The sequence below is a fragment of the Macaca mulatta genome, chromosome 11 (genome assembly GCF_049350105.2).
Source record: "Macaca mulatta isolate MMU2019108-1 chromosome 11, T2T-MMU8v2.0, whole genome shotgun sequence".
NCBI classification, from domain to species: domain Eukaryota; kingdom Metazoa; phylum Chordata; class Mammalia; order Primates; family Cercopithecidae; genus Macaca; species Macaca mulatta.
Window position 1 is genome coordinate 103,620,263 of NC_133416.1, and position 19,147 is coordinate 103,639,409.

At 35.3% G+C, this 19,147-nt stretch overlaps 1 protein-coding gene and 1 non-coding gene across 3 annotated transcripts in view; both read right to left on the minus strand.

The window, feature by feature from the left end:
- CDK17 (cyclin dependent kinase 17) overlaps window positions 1-19,147 on the minus strand; it is a 116,686-nt gene that overhangs the window by 20,911 nt on the left and 76,628 nt on the right. For both annotated transcript variants that reach the window (XM_015152479.3, NM_001194763.2), the window contains exons 3-6: window positions 17,686-17,850; window positions 13,055-13,188; window positions 10,775-10,900; window positions 426-482 (exon numbers count right to left, since the gene is read on the minus strand). In XM_015152479.3, the coding sequence (XP_015007965.1) occupies window positions 426-482; window positions 10,775-10,900; window positions 13,055-13,188; window positions 17,686-17,850 (482 nt within the window). The remainder of the gene's footprint in view (window positions 1-425; window positions 483-10,774; window positions 10,901-13,054; window positions 13,189-17,685; window positions 17,851-19,147) is intronic.
- On the minus strand, window positions 3,133-3,269 carry LOC114671247 (U4 spliceosomal RNA). Its single transcript, XR_003721122.1, has one exon. It is a non-coding gene; the product is annotated as a U4 spliceosomal RNA (small nuclear RNA).

Consider the following 19,147-nt stretch of genomic DNA (forward strand, 5'->3'; position numbering starts at 1 on the left):
ACCCCGTCTCTACTAAAAAATACAAAAAACTAGCCGGGCGCGGTGGCGGGCGCCTGTAGTCCCAACTACTCGGGAGGCTGAGGCAGGAGAATGGCGTGAACCCGGGAGGCGGAGCTTGCAGTGAGCTGAGATCCGGCCACTGCACTCCAGCCTGGGCGGCAGAGCGAGACTCCGTCTCAAAAAAAAAAAAAAAAAAAAATTTCAAAGCTATAAAAAAAATCCATTTCCTCTCAAACTGATGGGATAATTTCAAGAACTGAAGACTCTTAACTCCTAGAAACTCTGTTACCTTTCCAGAACAAGTATATAATCTTGTAGACATCAGTATTTATATTTTTTCCAGGTTAACAAAAACTGTGGAGTAACAGAGAATGAAGAATAAGAAAAAAATGTGTCTTACATTTTTGAAATAAATATTTACTTACCTCTCCAAGCTTTTCCAATTTGATGTAGGTTTCCATTTTTCCAAAGCCGATTTCTGACTGAAAAGTAAACAATGATAAATTTTGTATTTATTCTTTTTTTTTTTTTTTTTTTTTTTGAGACAGCGTCGTCTCACTCTGTCGCCCAGGCTGGAGTGCGGTGGTACAATCTTGGCTCATTGCAACCTCCACCTCCTGGGTTTGAGTGATTCTCCTGCCTCAGCCTCCGGAGCAGCTGGGATTACAGACGCGCACCACCTCGCCCAGCTAATTTTTGTATTTTTAGCAGAGACAGGGTTTCAAAATGTTGGCCAGGCTGTTCTCGAACTCCTGACCTCAAGTGATCTGCCTGCCTTGGCCTCCCAAAGTGCTGGGATTACAGGTGTGAGCTACCGCGCCTGGCCTAGTATTTATTCTTAAAGTTTCAATTCATCTCTTCCTCAACTTTTGAAACTTTTCCACTCTAAAGAGTGACTAAGAATAGAAAAATCTGATTATAATCAAATGGTTGAATATCTATCAAGTTTTAAAATAAACCCAATGTTGGAATATTCAAAGGTTCAAAAATATCAAAGTTCACAATCAAAATTGTCAACCCAACTTTTATATACGTAGTTAACACTCTGTCATGAAAAATATTTTATTTTATTCTAAGATACCACAGGCATTTTAAGATACTAAAGAATCTTATCAAGGATAACTACTTGGGATTTTCTTTTTAACAAAATTGCAAAATAAATATTTTTCCTATATATTTTCCCTCACCAATCTTAATTCCCAAGGAAGCCGTGCAAACAATAAAATACTATTTGTTTCAGGCTTTCCAATCAAAATATAATGAAAAAGACAACTGAAAATCATGCTCTACTACGGATCAGGAAATGGCAAACATAGAAGCAGCAATGTAAGTCTAATTCTGGCTACACCCTCTCGCCAAAAACAAAAACAAAAAAAACAACCCACAACAAGAGAAAATGCTTTAAAAGTGAGTTCTCAAAAACCTTGAGCTTGCCTATTGTGTATGGAGATGATAAATAGGGCAGATGAAATATACCTAAATATGTAATACAGACCCAATATTTAAAATGAAAAAGAAAAAACTGTAACAACATTTAGGAAAAAAAATTTTTGATAGATTGAAAACTAGGGACTGAGAGAGCAGAAATATTTAAAAAAGTAAAACAGAATGAGAAAATAAAGTAGCAGAGGCCCCTCAAAAGAACTGTTTTTATCTTTTTGTTACAATGATATATATCATATTAAAAGCCATGTGGAAAATTACACATCCAATAGTACTTAACTCAATTTTAGTAAACTAATTAAAACTTCGGTTACAGGTATTATTGAATGAATGAAAAATTATTTTTGTACTCTTTATGACATTTTCCTATATATGACATTTTTCATAAAACATTAAATTAAAAATGAAGTTTTACAACCATCATACACTATTCATCCATGTATTGTACATGACTCAGTATTAAGTCCTTTGCTTTCTGGTATCAATAACTATGCAAAATAAAGAAGTAAAGCTACAATAGATAACATTTTTAAAATACAAGTGAAGTTTTTAAAATCAGTATGAAAAACATGGCAAATAGCCCACTATCTGGTACATGACAGTCTGATTCTGAATAATATTTTAATTCACATATGTTTTATATAGCCTATTTATATATGATCTTAAACACTTTACTTTATAAAAAAAGCTAATTGCCAAGATCACAGAAACTAATAAAGTATCTTTATTCTGATACTTATCTCTGGAATTTATAAATTCATGAATATGGAACTATCGCATTTTTGCCATGAATTTTAGGTTTTGTGTCATATTTTATGGGGGGAAAAACACTATATTGAGAATAAATGCAAACTAGTATGAACAAAAGAATGAATATTCCTGAAAAAAATATTTAAAATGTCATTACAACAATGAGAAGCACACAGGAAATAAGACTGTAAGCTAGGCATTTTTTCTTCTCAGGAGTAGAGAAATTTTCTTATTAATCCTTTTATCTGGAATGAATGAACACTACTATGTTCTTAAAACATCAAACACACTAGGGTCCAATGGTTACTATGACAAAATGTCGAGGTTTGCTTTAAAGACTATGTAAATGGACTACAAATTAGACTGCAAAGACAAAAATGTATGAGGTTAGGTTTAAATTTGAATAATCAGTCTAGAAAATAAACAACACTACTGAATTCCACCCATGCAGGCAGGCAGGCAGGCAGGCAGAGAATTCAGACAAAGGCACAATTACACTAGTGAATTGTCTGTCAGATCCTAATTCAAAAAGTAAAAGCGTAGCCCCCATTTTAGAAATTTCCAACTTACGATTTAATGATTACATCAAAATAGTACTTACTGAATCTTTAAATAAAATTTTTAGAAAATTTTGCTTGCATTTTTAGTTGCTGAACACGACAAGATTAACAATAGATATAATGACTAGCTTGTTGACGTGCTCTCCTACAGAAATTATTCAGAGGACAGAGGACAAAGCTCATTTATTCAACATTTACCCAGCACAATGTTAGGTGCTAGAGAAGACAGATAGATATGATTCCCACTTTCATGAGTTCACAATCTAGACTGAGTTCCATCCTAGATTATTTTAGAATATTTTTAAAGTTTCATAGAAAAAGAAATAATAGCTAAAGAAATAGCACAATAAACTTTATAATGTATATGTTGTTGTTTCAGTCTCTGTAGAAACTCAAAAATTGCCAGTGCCAACTATATTGCAAGTTGTCATGGCGGGGTATTTTGGAAAAATTTTCAATTAGCAATAACTGCGCCTTGGATAAACCTTGGGTATGACACTACCACTGCTCAAAGCTTATATTTTCATGTAATATAAAAGCCCCCTTAATCCTGCTTTCCAAACAAATAAAGAGAATTTTTTCTGATATTTCACTGTTCCAAGAAAATACTTCACTTTTTGGCAGCCCCAAGCAAACTCCTATTTAGATGACTCTTAGAGCATAAGCATATGAAAATTCTAAAAATATATATATATAAATTAAATTATAATTTATAATAGTATTCCTAGAATTCAGTGTAACTTGTAAGCAATATCAAGCCTTATGGAAAATTTTTTGTTTACTTTGGATCTAGCAACGTAAGTACTCTATCACATGCTGGAGATGCTGTTCTAACTGAGCACCGAAACAAATGAAGTACAGAAGGTCCCCCTTATCCACAGGGGATACTTCTAAGACCACCAGTGGATGCCTGAAACAGCAGATAGCACTGAAACCTGTATGTACTAGGTTTTCCCCTATACATATCAATACATTCCTAAGATAAAGTTTAATTTATAAATTTTGCAGAGTAAGAGATCAATAAAATAACTATAAGAATACACTGTAATAAAAGTTACGTGAATGCTGTCTCTATCTCTCACTCTCAAAGTAATCTTATTGCATTATATTCACCTATCTTCAGACTGTGCTTGACCTCAGGTAACTGAAATTGTAGAAAATGAAACCAGAGATAAAGGGGGAAGCTTCTCTATGTACAGAGGATATACAGATGACATTTTAAGAGTGAGTATGTATTAATATATAAGAAACAGGGCCGGGCACAGTGTCTCATGCCTGTAATCCCAGCACTTTGGGAGGCTGAGGCAGGTGGATCACGAGGTCAGGAGATCAAGACCATCCTGGTCAGCATGGTGAAACCCTGTCTTTACTAAAAATACAAAAATTAGCTGGGTGTAGTGGTGCACGCCTGTAATCTCAGCTACTCGGGAGGCTGAGGCAGGAGAATCGCTTGAACCTGGGAGGCGGAGATTGTGGTGAGCCAAGATCGTGCTACTGCACTCCAGCCTGGCAATAGAGCAAGACTCCATCTCAACAACAAAAAAAGAAACAGCAGGGGAAGAGGGAGGCTTTTTCAAACATTCATTTCCCTCCCTGTGGGAATTACCCAGTTACTGTTAATGACAGAAATGTGTTTTATCCCTTAGACTTGGTGGGCAGGGGGAGAGATTGAGAATCTCTATTCTACTGAGTCAATTTGTCTTACAAAAATTGCTGTTATCACCACCACAATACCACCTTAATCCTGTATACCTGTACATAATATGCTAAAGGTAAATTCTGTGGGACTTTGAACATCACTTCCACATTCCATCTTATCTTTCTAATTGCTGACAAATGTAAGGACTTGACTGTATTTTCTCACCTGCTCTGAGAAATAAGAAAGGTCTATATGGTCTACATTGGTAAAACCAGGAATGAAGAATCCAAACATTCATTGTTTAGGAAGGAATATGCTCTTAAAATGTAGAAACCTATGATTTTAATACAATAAGACAAATTTTTATATATGGATGACCTTCATTCTAATTGAAGCTGCACTCAGTCTCACAAAACTTCCACTAGGTATATACCATTATCGTAAGGGCAATGAAGCGCTGATGAATCCTGACTATCTACATATAGGCTTTCCCACTATTCTAATATTTAACTAAATATGCTGAGAATATTTTATTTCTTATCAATCATAAAGTACTACTAAACAGCACTTCACCAATCCAATAGCCAATATTTTTAACATGACATATGATCACTAAATGTAATGTGGTATCCTGGACAGGGTACTGGGACAGAAAAAGAACACTGACAAAAAATTAGTAAAATCTGAATAAACTATGGAGTTTTGTTACTAGTAATGTACCAATGTTGGTTCCTTAGTTGTGACAAATGTATTAAAGTAATATAAAATGTTAGTAATATGGTAACTGGATAAGTGATATATAAGAACTATATAATTTTTGTAATTTTTTCTGTAAATATAAAACTAAAATTGTAAGTTTATGTAAATAAAAAGTCAATGGAAAGGATTAAGATAAGGAATTGGAGACTGAACACACATGAGTTTATAGGGATAACAGTCTTAAGCATCCTGAAAAGATGGGATAGTAAGGGGGACAACTTCTCAAAATTAAAAACAAAGAACAGAATGAGTATATGTATAGTAGATTTGCAAGTTTATTATACAGAAAAGGAGGGAGTTTCCAGTTAATGGCCCCCTTTTATTTTTGAGACAAGGTCTCTCGCTCTGTTGCCAAGGCTGGAGTGCAGTGGTGCAATCATGGCTCACCGCAACCTCATCCTCTTGGGCTCAAGTGATCCTCTCACCTCCCACCTACCAAGTAGCTGGGACTACAAAGGTGTGCCACTACGCCTGGCTAGCTTTGTTTATTTTTTGTAAAGATGGAGGTCTCACTATGTTGTCCAGGCTGGTCTTGGACTCCTGGGCTCAGGCAAACCTCCTGCCTCAGTCTCTCAAAGTGGTGGGATTACAGGCATGAGCCACAGCATCTGGCTCTCTCTCTTTTTTGATGTAGGAAGAGAGATCATCTGCTTACAGTAAGAAGAGGAAGAGTTAATCAGAGAAAGACGGTGGAGTAGCCAGGCAACACTGGGGATCTATGCAAGGCTGATGACCATAAATTTATATTAGACCCAATGAGCACCACTGTATAACTTCTCCAGGAAAAATGAATTGTTTCTTAATTCCTACTCAAGCAAAGGTTTTATGTTATTTTCACTACTCATTATATATTGTCATTAGAAAATACGAAAACAGGCCAGGAGAGGTGGCTTACACCTTTAATGATTTGGGAGGGCAAAGCAAGAGGACTGCTTGAGGCCAGGAGTTCAAGACCAGCCTGGGCAATATAGTGTGACCCTGTCTCTACAAATAATTTGTAAAAAAAAAAAAAAAAAAAAAAATGAGAACACCACACTGAAAGTTTAAAACTTCTAGAAGACAAGGCTAAATTTTACATTTTACCTTAAAAAACATTTTATTTTTTAGATTAAGGGTATATTATCCATGGAAAAAATGAACTCTAGTACACGTGAATAATATTTTTCTTTTCCTGCCTCCTTTCCATCCATCCCTAATCTTTACCCATCTCTTTTACACATAAACCTAGGGTCCAGACTTCTATGCTGAAAAACTGATCTCTTTGAAAAAACTTTTACTTTTTAGGTATATAAAGAATATATTATCCATAGATACACAAATTCTAATACATGTGAAAGAATGAATTTCTTTTTCCCACTCCTTTTCCATCCATCCCTAACTTTCACTTGCCCTCCTTCACTGCCTATGTTCAAATATAAACCTAGGGTAGAGATTTTCATTTTGAAGAATAATTTTTAATGTATTTCCAAAAAGTATGCTTTAGTAAGGTAGATGAATAATGAAATGGATGTATCAGTAAAATCCAAAACATAGCTGGCATGATTTATCTGAAATCTGTAAGCCCAGGCCAGGCGCAGGGGCTCACGCCTGTAATCCCAGCACTTTGGGAGGCTGAGGCAGGCAGATCACCTGAATTGGGGAGTTCAAGACCAGCCTGACCAACATGGAGAAACCCTGTCTCTACTAAAAATATAAAACTAGCCAGGCATGGTGGCGCATGCCTGTAATCCCAGCTACTCAGGGGGCTGACACAGGAGAATCGCTTGAACCCAGGAGGCGAAGGTTGTGGTGACCCGAGATCATGCTATTGCACTCCAGCATGGGCAACAAGAGTGAAACTCCATCTCAACAAAAAAAGGGGGGAGGTGGGTAGGAACACTTAACCATAAATAAAAACTCTAATCACTTAGCATTCATTAGAGGGCACTGTTTTCCTTAATTTCATGTAGACTGTAAAAGATGCTCTTAAATGATAGCTTAAAAAATTACATGGTGATTAAATCAATTTTTACTCCCCATTGGAACAAATACAACCTCAAAATTTTTCCTAAGTACCAATCTTTGATAAAAATTGATAGCCAAAGAAAACTTTGACCTGACAATCAAATGGCAAAATCATCCCAATAAAAATGTCTTGGCCAAGCACAGTGGCTCACGCCTGTAATCCCAACACTGTGGGAGACTGAGGCAGGTGGATCACTTGAGGTCAGCAGTTTGAGACCAGCTTGGCCAACACGGCAAAACCCCGTCTCTACTAAAAATACAAAAATTAACCAGGCATGGTGGCATATGCCTATAATATCAGCTACTCAAGAGACTGAGGCATGAAAATCACTTAACCAGAGGCAGAGGTTGCAGTGAGCCGAGATCGCGTCATTGTACTCCTGCCTGGGTGACAAAGTGACACTCTGTCTCTCTCTCTCTCTCTCTCTCTCTCACACACACCCCCCCAAAAAAATGTCTTAAGTAGTGATGCTGAATTATGATAATCATAAGCTTATACCAAAATCAAGTCTGTGTTATACTTTTTACCATATTTATATATTGGTGAATGTCAAATAACAATGTGCTCATGGTATATACAGCATAAAGTGATTTTATTTTTTTAGAGTATGTAACCAAAATATTTTTTAGAATATCTAACTGGAATATCTAACCTGACCCACTTGGGCCAGGTGCTGTGGGGTGGCTCACACCGATAATTCTAGCACTTTGGGAAACCAATGCAGAAGGACTGCTTGAGGCCAGGCACTGGAAACCAGCATGGGCAACACAGTGAGATGCCATCTCTACAAAAAAAAAAAAAGTTTTTTAATTAGCTGGGTGTGGTGATGTACACCTGCAGTCCTAGCTACTCAGGAGCCTGACATGTGAGAATTGCTTGGGCCCAGGAGTTCAAGATTACAATGAGCTATGATCGTGCTACCTCATTCCAGCCTAGGTGACAGAGTTGGACCTTGTCTCCAAAGAAAATAGTTCCATTACATAATAATATATAAAGGCTGGATGCAGTGGCTCACGCCTGTAATCCCAGCACTTTGGGAGGCCGAGGCAGGTGGATCACTAGAGGTCAGGTGTTCAAGACCAGCCTGGCCAACATGGTGAAATCACATCTCTACTAAAAATACAAAAATTAGTGGGGCATGGCGGTGCATACCCATAATCCCAGTTACCTGGGAGGCTAAGGCTGGAGAATCGCTTGAACCCGGGGAGGCGGAGATTGCAGTGAGCCAAAATTGCACCACTGCACTCCAGCTTGGGTGACAGAGCAGGACTCTGTCTCCAAAAAAAAAAAAATAAAAATAATAATAATAATAATAACAACAATAATGTAAAAAAGGAGATACATCAACTGCTAGCAATCCAAGAGTCATCATCAATTTCTCTTCCTTCAGGTGCAAACTCCAACTGGATATTAGGTGGTATTTTATCCCTTCCTGGTCCCTAGGATTTATGTTCTACTTTCTATTTCCATCTGATTGCCACATCACCCTTAATTTTGAATAAATTCCTAATTCTCCTTGCCTCTAGTCTTTCTCTCTAATTCATTGTTTGTACTTTTCCTAAAGCTAATGCTATGAAACAAAAATGTGATCATGTCAGCCCCTGTTTAAATAAATACCTTTGATGTCTTCTCATTACATAGGAAGAAGTCCAGACTCCTTGGCCTGACATCTAAGGCTTCATTCTGGATCTGTCCTGTCCGTTCAAGCCATAGCTTTTATATTATTCCATATTACCCTTCATATCAGTTCTAATTTCCCAAACATGACATACACACCCAAACCTCTGGGTTTCAGTTTTAGTACACAAATTTTCCTCTGCTTAGAACACCCTTCATTCATAGACCATTTTTAACTGACAAATTTCTGCCCATCCTTCTAGGACCAGCACAACTGCTATCTCTGTAAGTTTGTAACTTACCAAGGCATTTTACTTCCTGCCTCTTTTGTTGTCCCAAAGCACTTTATATGTATCTCTACTATAGGACTATCATCATCCAAAAGAGATTCTCACATAAACAACCACCTGAATTTATGTTAAAGTGATACTGCAATAAGAAAAGTTATCCTTTGAATAAATGGTGCTGGGTTAATTACTAAATATTAGGAAAATGTATTTGTAAGACATGTAATGACAAAGGTCCTTTATACCAAATATACTGAAAAATTCGTATAAACCAATAAGAAAAGACAGAAAACCCAATAGGAAAGAGAAGAAAAACAGACTTGGGTAGTTAATTCACAAAGAGAATATCTAAATATAAACATGTAAGAAACATATGATGAATAATAAACACATAGAAAGGTGTTCAACTTAGTCATCAGACAAATGCAAAACAAAACCAAGAGACCACTATCAACTCACTAGAAAAGTTAAAATAATAATTTTTAAAAGACATTATCAAAAGTTGGCAAGGAGAACAACCAGAACTATTATATGCTAGTGATGGAAGTATAAGTTGGTACAACCACTCTGGAAAGCTGTTGACAGTATCTAGGTAAGCACAACATACACATATAATATAATGAAACAATTCCACTCCTAGGTAAGCACTCAACAGAAATGCTTACATATGTTAACCAAAAAACATGCACAGCAATGGTGATAGAAGCATTATTTGGTAATAGCCAAAAACTGAAAACAACCAGAATGCCCATCGACAAGAGAATGGATAAAGTACAGTACACTCATGAATGGAATATTATGCAACAATGAAAATGAACTATCTATAATTACACGCAAAAATAGGGCTGAAACTCGCAAACGTAACACTGAACAAAAGAAGCCAACCACAAAAATAATACATATGTATAACTTATATACATACTGGGATACATATTGTGCAATATATATATAAACTTTATATAAGTATATAATTCTATATATTTATATAAAATATATTTTAATATAATTACATATTCATAATTACACAAAGCTCAGAAGTTTTAATAAGGATAATCAGAAAGATAATATTACACATCTAAAAAATAAATAAGAATATATGTGAATGGGATTTAAACAGATCCACATATCAAAACATACTATAAAAACAGTATGATCAGAACAGTGTCACACGTATGTGTAAAACTAATCTTTAGCATCAGAAGGCAGAGAGTATGGCTACAGTTGAGGAAGTGAGGAATACTAAGCAAAGAGAAAGGGAGTAGCACGGGGTTTCTGAGATTTCTGAAATTTTCTTTTACTGATCCAGGTACTAGTTACACAGGTATGTTAACATTTCAAAAGTTGGTTGAGCTGTACAATTATGGTTTGTGTACTTCTCTGTATATCTAGTATATATTAATACGTATGTTTATCCAGCACATATCTAGTATATCTATATATCTAGTATGTATTTATATATCTAACACGTATTAATATTTACCAAAAATAAAATATAATATACCTTAAATCCTATTCCAATATGCATTCTATTGAATGCATCTTAAGGGTTCCAATAAACCTTTAAGAATGGGAAATAATAAAATCGAGAAGGCAATATAATAAAATTTAGCTATTCCAAGGTCAAATATAAAAGTTAATTCAAAATGTTTACACCCAGAAGAATCAAACAAGCAGATCTGATTGATGGTGGAGGTACAGGAGACCAAAAACTTACTAAGGAAGCTCTACGAGACCTTCGACTCATTGGTTGGTCAAATGGTGGACTGTTAATCTGCAACTTTTCAAGATACCCATCAGGTATTCTGATGTCTGCAGGCAGCGATAACCGCTTATTTAAATCCTTAAAAAAAAAAAAAGTAATCAAAAATAGAAAAGGCAAGGGCATTTGGCTTTTGTATTCATAGGCTCTAATATATTATTTCTTAGCGATAAGTAACTGTAAAGTTTTATTGCAGTTGCAATGTTACCTACATGGATTATATGTGACACACTCATGGCAAAAACATTTACTGTAAGCAAACATATACAGCGAAGTGTTACAGAAATGAAATTTTGCAACCCCAGTAATTTTTAAGTCCTTTCACTGGTAAATTAAACTTGAAATTTACTTTAAAATTATTATAGTAAGAATAGGCAAAGACTACCACAAACTCTGTGATCAGTTTAAATAACTAACCAAGTACATAAGATCCTGTATGCAACATGGGGAAAGAGAATTATATTTATTACTGCCATGTTAATGGCATTTCTACTTTATTTAATTATACAATGTGAGCTGGGAGAAACTTGAAAAGAATCTTGCCTATATCATCACATCAAGAAATTTAAGCCCTATAAAAAGAAATTCCTCCTATTCATAATAGCAGCCAAATCATGAAACAGAATGGAGAGGTATAGGAACTGCATAAATATTTACTGAGAAATATAAGACTTAAGTATAAAAACATACAATGCCACCAAATGGTAAGAATAAGTAATGAAAAGATACTTGTCCTCCCTATATTAATCTTATAAGTTATATAACCACTAAGAAAACACAATAAGCTTATTCTTAGAACAAAATAAAATGCCTAAAATGTATCAATAATAGAATAAACAGAAAAAAATCCAAAAATCTTCTATAATAAGAAAGAGTATATATGTATATGGGGGAGAGATACAAAAATAAGTCTTTCCAGATATTAAAATATACTATAGATCAGGTGCAGTGACTCAAGCCTGTAATCCTAGCACTTTGGGAAGCCAATATAGTGAAACCCAGTCTCTAAAAAAAAAAATACAAAAAAATTAGCCAGGCGTGGTGGTGTGTGCCTCTAGTCCCAGCTCCTTGGGGGGCTGAGGTAGGAGGATCACTTGAGGCCAGGAGGTTGAAGCTGTGGTAACCTGAGATCCCACCACTGTACTCCAGTCTGGGTGACAGAATGAGGCCCTGTCTCATAAAACAGAAAAAAATACATACTATAAAAAGAATATAATCTAGAGCATGCCTCCTTAGTGGTGGGGAAACAAATTACAGCTCAATGAAGAATGAGAAACTCCAGATACAGACCCTAATACTAAATAAAACAAATGATTTTAAAAATCATCTATAAGGTGAAGAAAAATAAGAAATATTTTCATTAGTATTGTGTCACATAAATATATCATTGATTTCAACAATTGAAAATATTAATTTATCATTTAGAAAACTGGTAAGTTTTCCTTAACTGATCAAGATGCAATCCTTTTATAATGAAAATATAACCAACCAATAGGACAGATACCCTAATCATCATTTCAACAGCATCAAAAAAGCAACAATACTTTTATTTCAAAACATGTTCAATTTTTTTTTGCAGAAACCTATTTTAGTTTACAGTATGTACTGAAATAACAGTCACGATCAACTTATATCCTCAAGGTTATACCACAATGCTTACAAAGCAAAGAAAATGAATTCTTCATCCTTTTACATGGAGAAATAAATGTGCTTCAGAGACTAGTAGGTATAGTGAACCACAAAGGAAAGGACACCCACTTTTATAATATAATGCAAGAAAAAAAGCTGTGTATTTTATTTATACCTCTTAAAATCTGAAAGAGAAAATAAAATGCTAATTACCCAAATGAATCTCAAAAATATAATTAAAATAATATTTTCTAAAAAGAAGACATTGCTAATATATCAACCTGTATTTCTAGAATTTTTGAAAATTCACTTCTCCTTAATGGAGAAACTAAAATAACGTTTCACCAAAAATTAAAATAAATGTTTCACAGAATGTGAGCAACTATAATACTGCATATCTATGTTGGGATAAAAATGTAAAGAGTGGAAATATTCGCAGACTGCAATTTACGAATGCAAAGAAGTAACTTTCTTACAAGTGTCACGTGTCTTCATGAAAATTTTTAAATGGGCATATACGATACATACATATCGAGTGGAGTAAATATATGTAAAATATACCAACACACATATTCACAGGTATATTTGTATTTTTTAAATGATTACCTCCATTGAGATCCGTCTATGTATACGATTTCTGAGACAAACACCTGTAGGTGATTGGACTTCATCAGATGATGTCCCAGAAGCTTGGTCACTCTCACCATCTGATCCCATTTTCAGATTTTCATGAACAATATCTATATTAAAAAATGAAACATTAAAAGAGATACACTATATTCTAATATATAATTTATTATCACTATGGGTAAACTATGGAAGGCCAACAAGTAAAAATCATAGCATAAAAGTCATTTACATTCTGGATGCCACAGGTATGCAGTTAGTAGATGAAAATATGACTCAAATGTCTTAAAATAGTAGTATGAAATTTTTTTACACTTTCAAATTATGAAAAAAATTAACATTCAAGTTATTATCAAGGGTTGAGTAATATAATATTACTATAATAAAATATATTATATTGAGTATATAATATAAACTGCAAATAATATCTCTGAGAGTGAGTCAGTGCTCTCATTTTCTAGATCTGGGAACTGAGACTTGAAAGGTTAAATGACTTTCAAAAGGTCACAAGGCTTGGACGCAGAGCTAGAATAGACGCCTGGTCATTTGCCTCTTATTTAGTATTCTTTCCATTAAATAATGTGTCACTGAGTCTATGGTCAAATGGAGCTAATTCTTTCAATGCTCTTTAAAACACCTCTTAAAAGCTGCTAATGCAGTTTCTCCTCCCTGCACCCTCAGCGTTAAAAATAAAACAAAAAATTATTTGCTGAATATCTGCTTTGGACGAGAACTATAAAAACAAGTTTATGATCTTCAAATACTCAAAATCTGTTCAGAGCAAAAACATATTACAATAAAGGTGGGTTATGGTATGTTTAATAGAGATAAAAGTTAAATGGAAGTAGGGCGAGGAAGATAAATTCCATTTGAAAATATTAAAAACAAACTTATATACTGTTTTCTTTTTTTTTTTTTTTTTTGAGACAAGGTCTTGCTCTCTTGGCCAAATCGGAGTGCAGTGGCACAATCATGGCTCACTGCAGCCTCTACTTCCCAGGCTCAAGCAATCCTCCTGCTTCAGCCTCCCAAGTAGCTGGGAGTACAGGCACCCACCACATCTGGTGTTTTGTTTTGTTTTATTATTTTTTTATTTTTATTTTTATTTTTTATTTTTGTAGAGACAAGGTTTTGCTGTGATATTCAGGCTCATCTTGAACTTGTAGCAATTTATGCCTAGTGTTCCATTACTGGAACACTAAGTATGTGGGAGTTACTTATATCCTACTGCTCAAGGTCATCACCAAGGTCTGATTGCAAAAATTCAAAAAACTGCAACTTCAGGAATCCACCCACCTTGGCCTCCCAAAGTGATCGGATTATAGACATAAGCCACCACACCCAGCCAAGTTACATACTTATATACCTGCATTTGTCAGTCATTCTCTAATAACCTAGCAAGAAGAGTATACCAGAAACAAATGCTAGATCTCTAGAACTCCTCTCTTGCCACTATTACTTTCTATACACATATTCATTTTCCAAAAAGAACTATGTTGTTTCACGCTGCATTGCTTTAACACATGCTTTTTCTCATTTTTAAAAGATGCCTTTTCCTATTTTATCAACCTTGTGAGATCAGGCTTAGTCTTCAAAACTATGCTCATGTGTCATCACTCAGTGAAGTCTTTTCTAATCTCAGACACAGTTGACTACTGTGCCCCCACCCACTGCACTGAAGAACACTTTTTTGTGCATATGATTTTATAAGATCCTTGGGGATGGGATTTAGCTTGCTCACTTTTCTATTTCCAGAACTTAACCAACCGTCTGGCACTTAGAAGGTGCTTAACAAGTATTCAAGGGAACTGCATATTAACTAACAATCAAAGAATGGCCTAGATAACTAGATCTCTTTTTCAAATGAAGTTATATGAAATATCAATGTGTGAGACAATTAAAAATAGTATTTTATAAGTATGTTAACTTTTTAAAATATTTACATATAAAATTACGAGAACTGCTTAGATTAAGGAGAAATATGAACTCATGGGTCTCATATCAACTCTATCTTAGAACTCACTTTATGTCTGTATTTTTGTCTTGGTTAACTCAATATTGAGAAAACAATTAATATTCATAAGCAGTTGCAAATGATAATGGATTTTTAATAGCTCAATATGTAATCTAAGAATACACTTCAGTCAGTTATGTTGAGATTTCTGGAGAAATTTTATAGTGATACGTGAACAAAAAATTAATTTGGCAGCAAAAGTAATGTATTGGTGATTCATTCCTAACCTCTTAAAATTTGGTATATAACACATCTGAGGTCACATAATCTTTTCTGTCACACTTTCAAAATGTTAAAAATAATTTAATGATGCCTTCCATTTCTAGTGAGATACGAAAATCTTCCTTTCCTCAAGAAAATGTTGACTAAAATATAATATTTTAAAACGTAGAGCTGAATGTGCAAAAATGTATCAATAATACCTAGGAAGCAAAAACAAAGAGAGGACTGAAAACCCAAAGCTGTTATGCATAAATTGACTCTTATCACTGTCTTGGGAGAGGCTGCTGATCTTGATGAGAAGGTCCCTGGGTTTACCTTCCACACTGGGATAAACAATGAAGCCCTGGGTTTCTGAGTTACAAGTGAGACCTTCCTACAGAAAGGCTCAACTCCCAAAGTGCTACACCTTTGAGACTTAAAGAGTACACTTAAAAAAAAATCTGTCCTGTTGCACAAGGAACTGGATGACAAAGAAAGCTTACTAATCTCAGACTGAATAAATACTTGAGTACCATCTGACCCAAATAAGAAATTACTCATGTCATTAACAAACAAGCATAGTTCTGACATGATTACCAGTTGGTATTTTCATTTCCATCAAGACAAATGTGAAACAATGAAGGCTTGTTAGAACTTTACTCATCTGTCGGGGGGAGAGGGATATCTTTGCTGATCAGGTAATGTAACAGCTGCATATACAATATACTTTTCTCCTTCAGCACAATACCCTTTAAATTTAATCTGCATTACTAACATTTTCAATACACTGTCTTAATTCTAGAGTAAAGGTCTAGAACAAGTGTGGCTTCTTTTTATATGGCCCATGAGCTAAAAATGTTTTTTGTATTTTTAAAGGATTATTAAACAGAGAAGAATATGCAATGGAGACTATATGTCCATAAAACCTAAAACATTTATTACTAACTGTCTCCTTAAAAAAAGGGTTTGCAAACCCCTGGTCTAGATAAACAAGAAAACAATAAGCCAAGGCCTGATCTATAGTGTTTTCTGACCTCTCTCTCCATGGACAACTTCAGGCTACCAACATGACAACACTGACCATATGGTTGGGAAGAAATGTGCAGTAGCACACCATCATATAGTGTTTTTGAACATAGAGCTAGAATAGAAAAAATAATCCCAGTGGCATAGATAATAGTTAGAAGTGGTAAAAAATTAGGAAGCAACGACTTTTGAGTATTCATTACCTTTGTTTTTAATTTAGTTTACTTATTTGTAAACTTATATAATTTAAAAGTTAATATCTGTTTAACAACCAGTTTGCAAAGTTCCTGAAAATTTAACAATCATCTCTCATGAACTAGTGTGAGCCAACTCCAGCACACCATTCTGTAGAGATACACCTACAGAGATAAAGGCAATATGCATTTCTCATAGAAAAAAACCTCACTGTAGATAAGCTCATACTCCCAAAATTAAAGAAACACATTTGGAAATAATATACTATACGAAGAGTAAGCACATAAAATGAGCAGTAGAATAAAACCCCTAGGAACTTCAGTAAATATAATTATCTAAGAAGACTATAAAATAGTTAAAGTGATTTTTAAAATCAAAACATAATAGGACAGGTGTGGTGGCTCATGCCTGTAATCCCAGCACTCTGGGAGGCCAAGGCAAGTGGATCACTTGAGTCCAGGAGTTCAAGACCAGCCTGGGCAACATAGTGAGACCCTGTCTCTTTAAAAAAAAAAATTAGCCAGGCGTAGTGGCATGCACAGGTAGTTCCAGCTACTCAGGAGGCTGAAGTGGGAGGATCATTTCAGCCTGAGAGGTCAGGGCTGCAGTGAGCCTCAATGGCTCCACTGCATTTCCCTCCAGCCTGGGTGACAGAGGGAGATGCTGTCTCAAAAAAAAAATAAAAATAAAAACATAAAGACATCATCAAAAAAGGCCAGAGGAATAAACAAATATAAACAGAAACTTGCAAATTTTTTTTCTTGGATATTTAAAGATGTAATGACAGAAGAAGAAACAATTTGGCTGATAACCATATATACTAATCATTGCACTAGGCTTTATATGGTGATGATCTGAAAAGTTACTGAAGCATGACCCTAAAATAAACACCATCCCAAATTGCCATTCATCTTGAAATACTGCATCCATTTATTATGGGTTTCATTTCCCTCCTGATGGACAGGTTTTTCAAATATTACTTCTCTGTACTGTCAGCACTACTACCTCTCTAGAACTTTCCATCTTTCTGCTATTCCTCTTGATCTCAACTTGATTTTTATCTGACAGAAGAAACCAGATAATAAAAGTTGCTGACTTTTATACAACTAAAACTTAACAATTTACGTGACGTATAATCAGAAAGGTAAACACAATAGACGAGTAATCAAAGTACCTAATCTGCTTCCATTTCTAGGCATTGCCATGAAGGAACCAAGGCTCCCTCCAATAACACTGTGTGGTCTCCGCAATGGGGGCTTCTTGAAAGATCCTGTGTACTGGTGGAGGAAGGAATGCATGCTGTGAGACGTTGGAGGCCTGCCATTCTTCACAATAGGCTCTGTGGTTCGTAGTATTCAAAAATCATTCCATCATCAGCCCAAGATCCAGGATCACATGAGAAGGATTGAGAAAGCAAAACAGAAAGCAAATCAAAAAGCTGTAACAGAGATTATTACATTTAGCCTAACTGCTTTGCTTACCTATACACAGTACTAAAATTAAAATCGTTTCTCTGAAAAAAAAAACTTAAGAAAATACTTGAATATTTTAAGTTGGTCTAATAACCATCCATTTCTTACATAATCAAAAGTGGCTAAGAACCACAAAACTACTAATATACCCAACCAAATTTTCATCCGTTTGTTTATTTTAGTGTATCTCAAGAATGTTTCCATACCACTCCTCCATTTACTGACTACCTGTGTGCCTTATTTTAAGCATGCTTGGCTGCGCACGTGGCTCACAACTGTAATCCTAGCACTTTGGGAAGCCAAGGCAGGCAGATCACCTGAGGTCAGGAGTTTGAGACCAGTCTGACCAACATGGTGAAACTCCATCTCTACTAAAAACACAAAAATTAGCTGGGCGTGATGGCATGCGCCTGTAGTCCCAGCTATTCAAGAGGCTGAGACAGGAGAATTGCTTGAACCGGGGTGGCAGAGGCTGCAGCGAGCCGAGATTGTGCCACTGCACTCCAGCCTAAGCAACAGAGCAAGACTCCGTCTCAAAGAGAAAAAAAAAGAAATTAAGCATGCTTTAGAATATAAAAGGATGGTCCCGGTCTAAAGGAATTTACATCCCTGTTTGCTGGACATTCAAAATTGTATGTCAATTAGTGAATAAAACAGAATACCTAAATACATATCAATACAGAGGCTCCAAGTTTATTCCCCCGAATTTGGGATTAATATAAAGAATTTTTAAACAATCACGGACCCATAACCAAGCAGAAACATTTAAAAAATATAATACTTAAAAGCTATTTAATTATGCATGGGGGAGAACCTGTTTTGTAATGTTTACTGGAAATCTCACGACTCCTTTCCACCTCCAAAGAAGAGCTCTGATACAGGTTAAAGATACGTCTTGTGATACACAATTTATCTTCTATATTAGAATTCTGTTTTTACTGATAGCAGCCAAGGAGTTTTAAAAAGAACTGGGCTGCTCTGAATACATTCTTTTTAAAATGAAGCCAACTATTCTTCTGTAGCTAACAATCAAGCATAAGGATACCTCCTCATCAGGGGATTCCTCTGCCTGTAAAGGTTTCTCAACCAAGGACAGGCTGACAGGAGGAGCTGGCTACAAGCCTTAAAGTGAAAGGCTTTTCTCACAAGAAAATGCTAGGATCC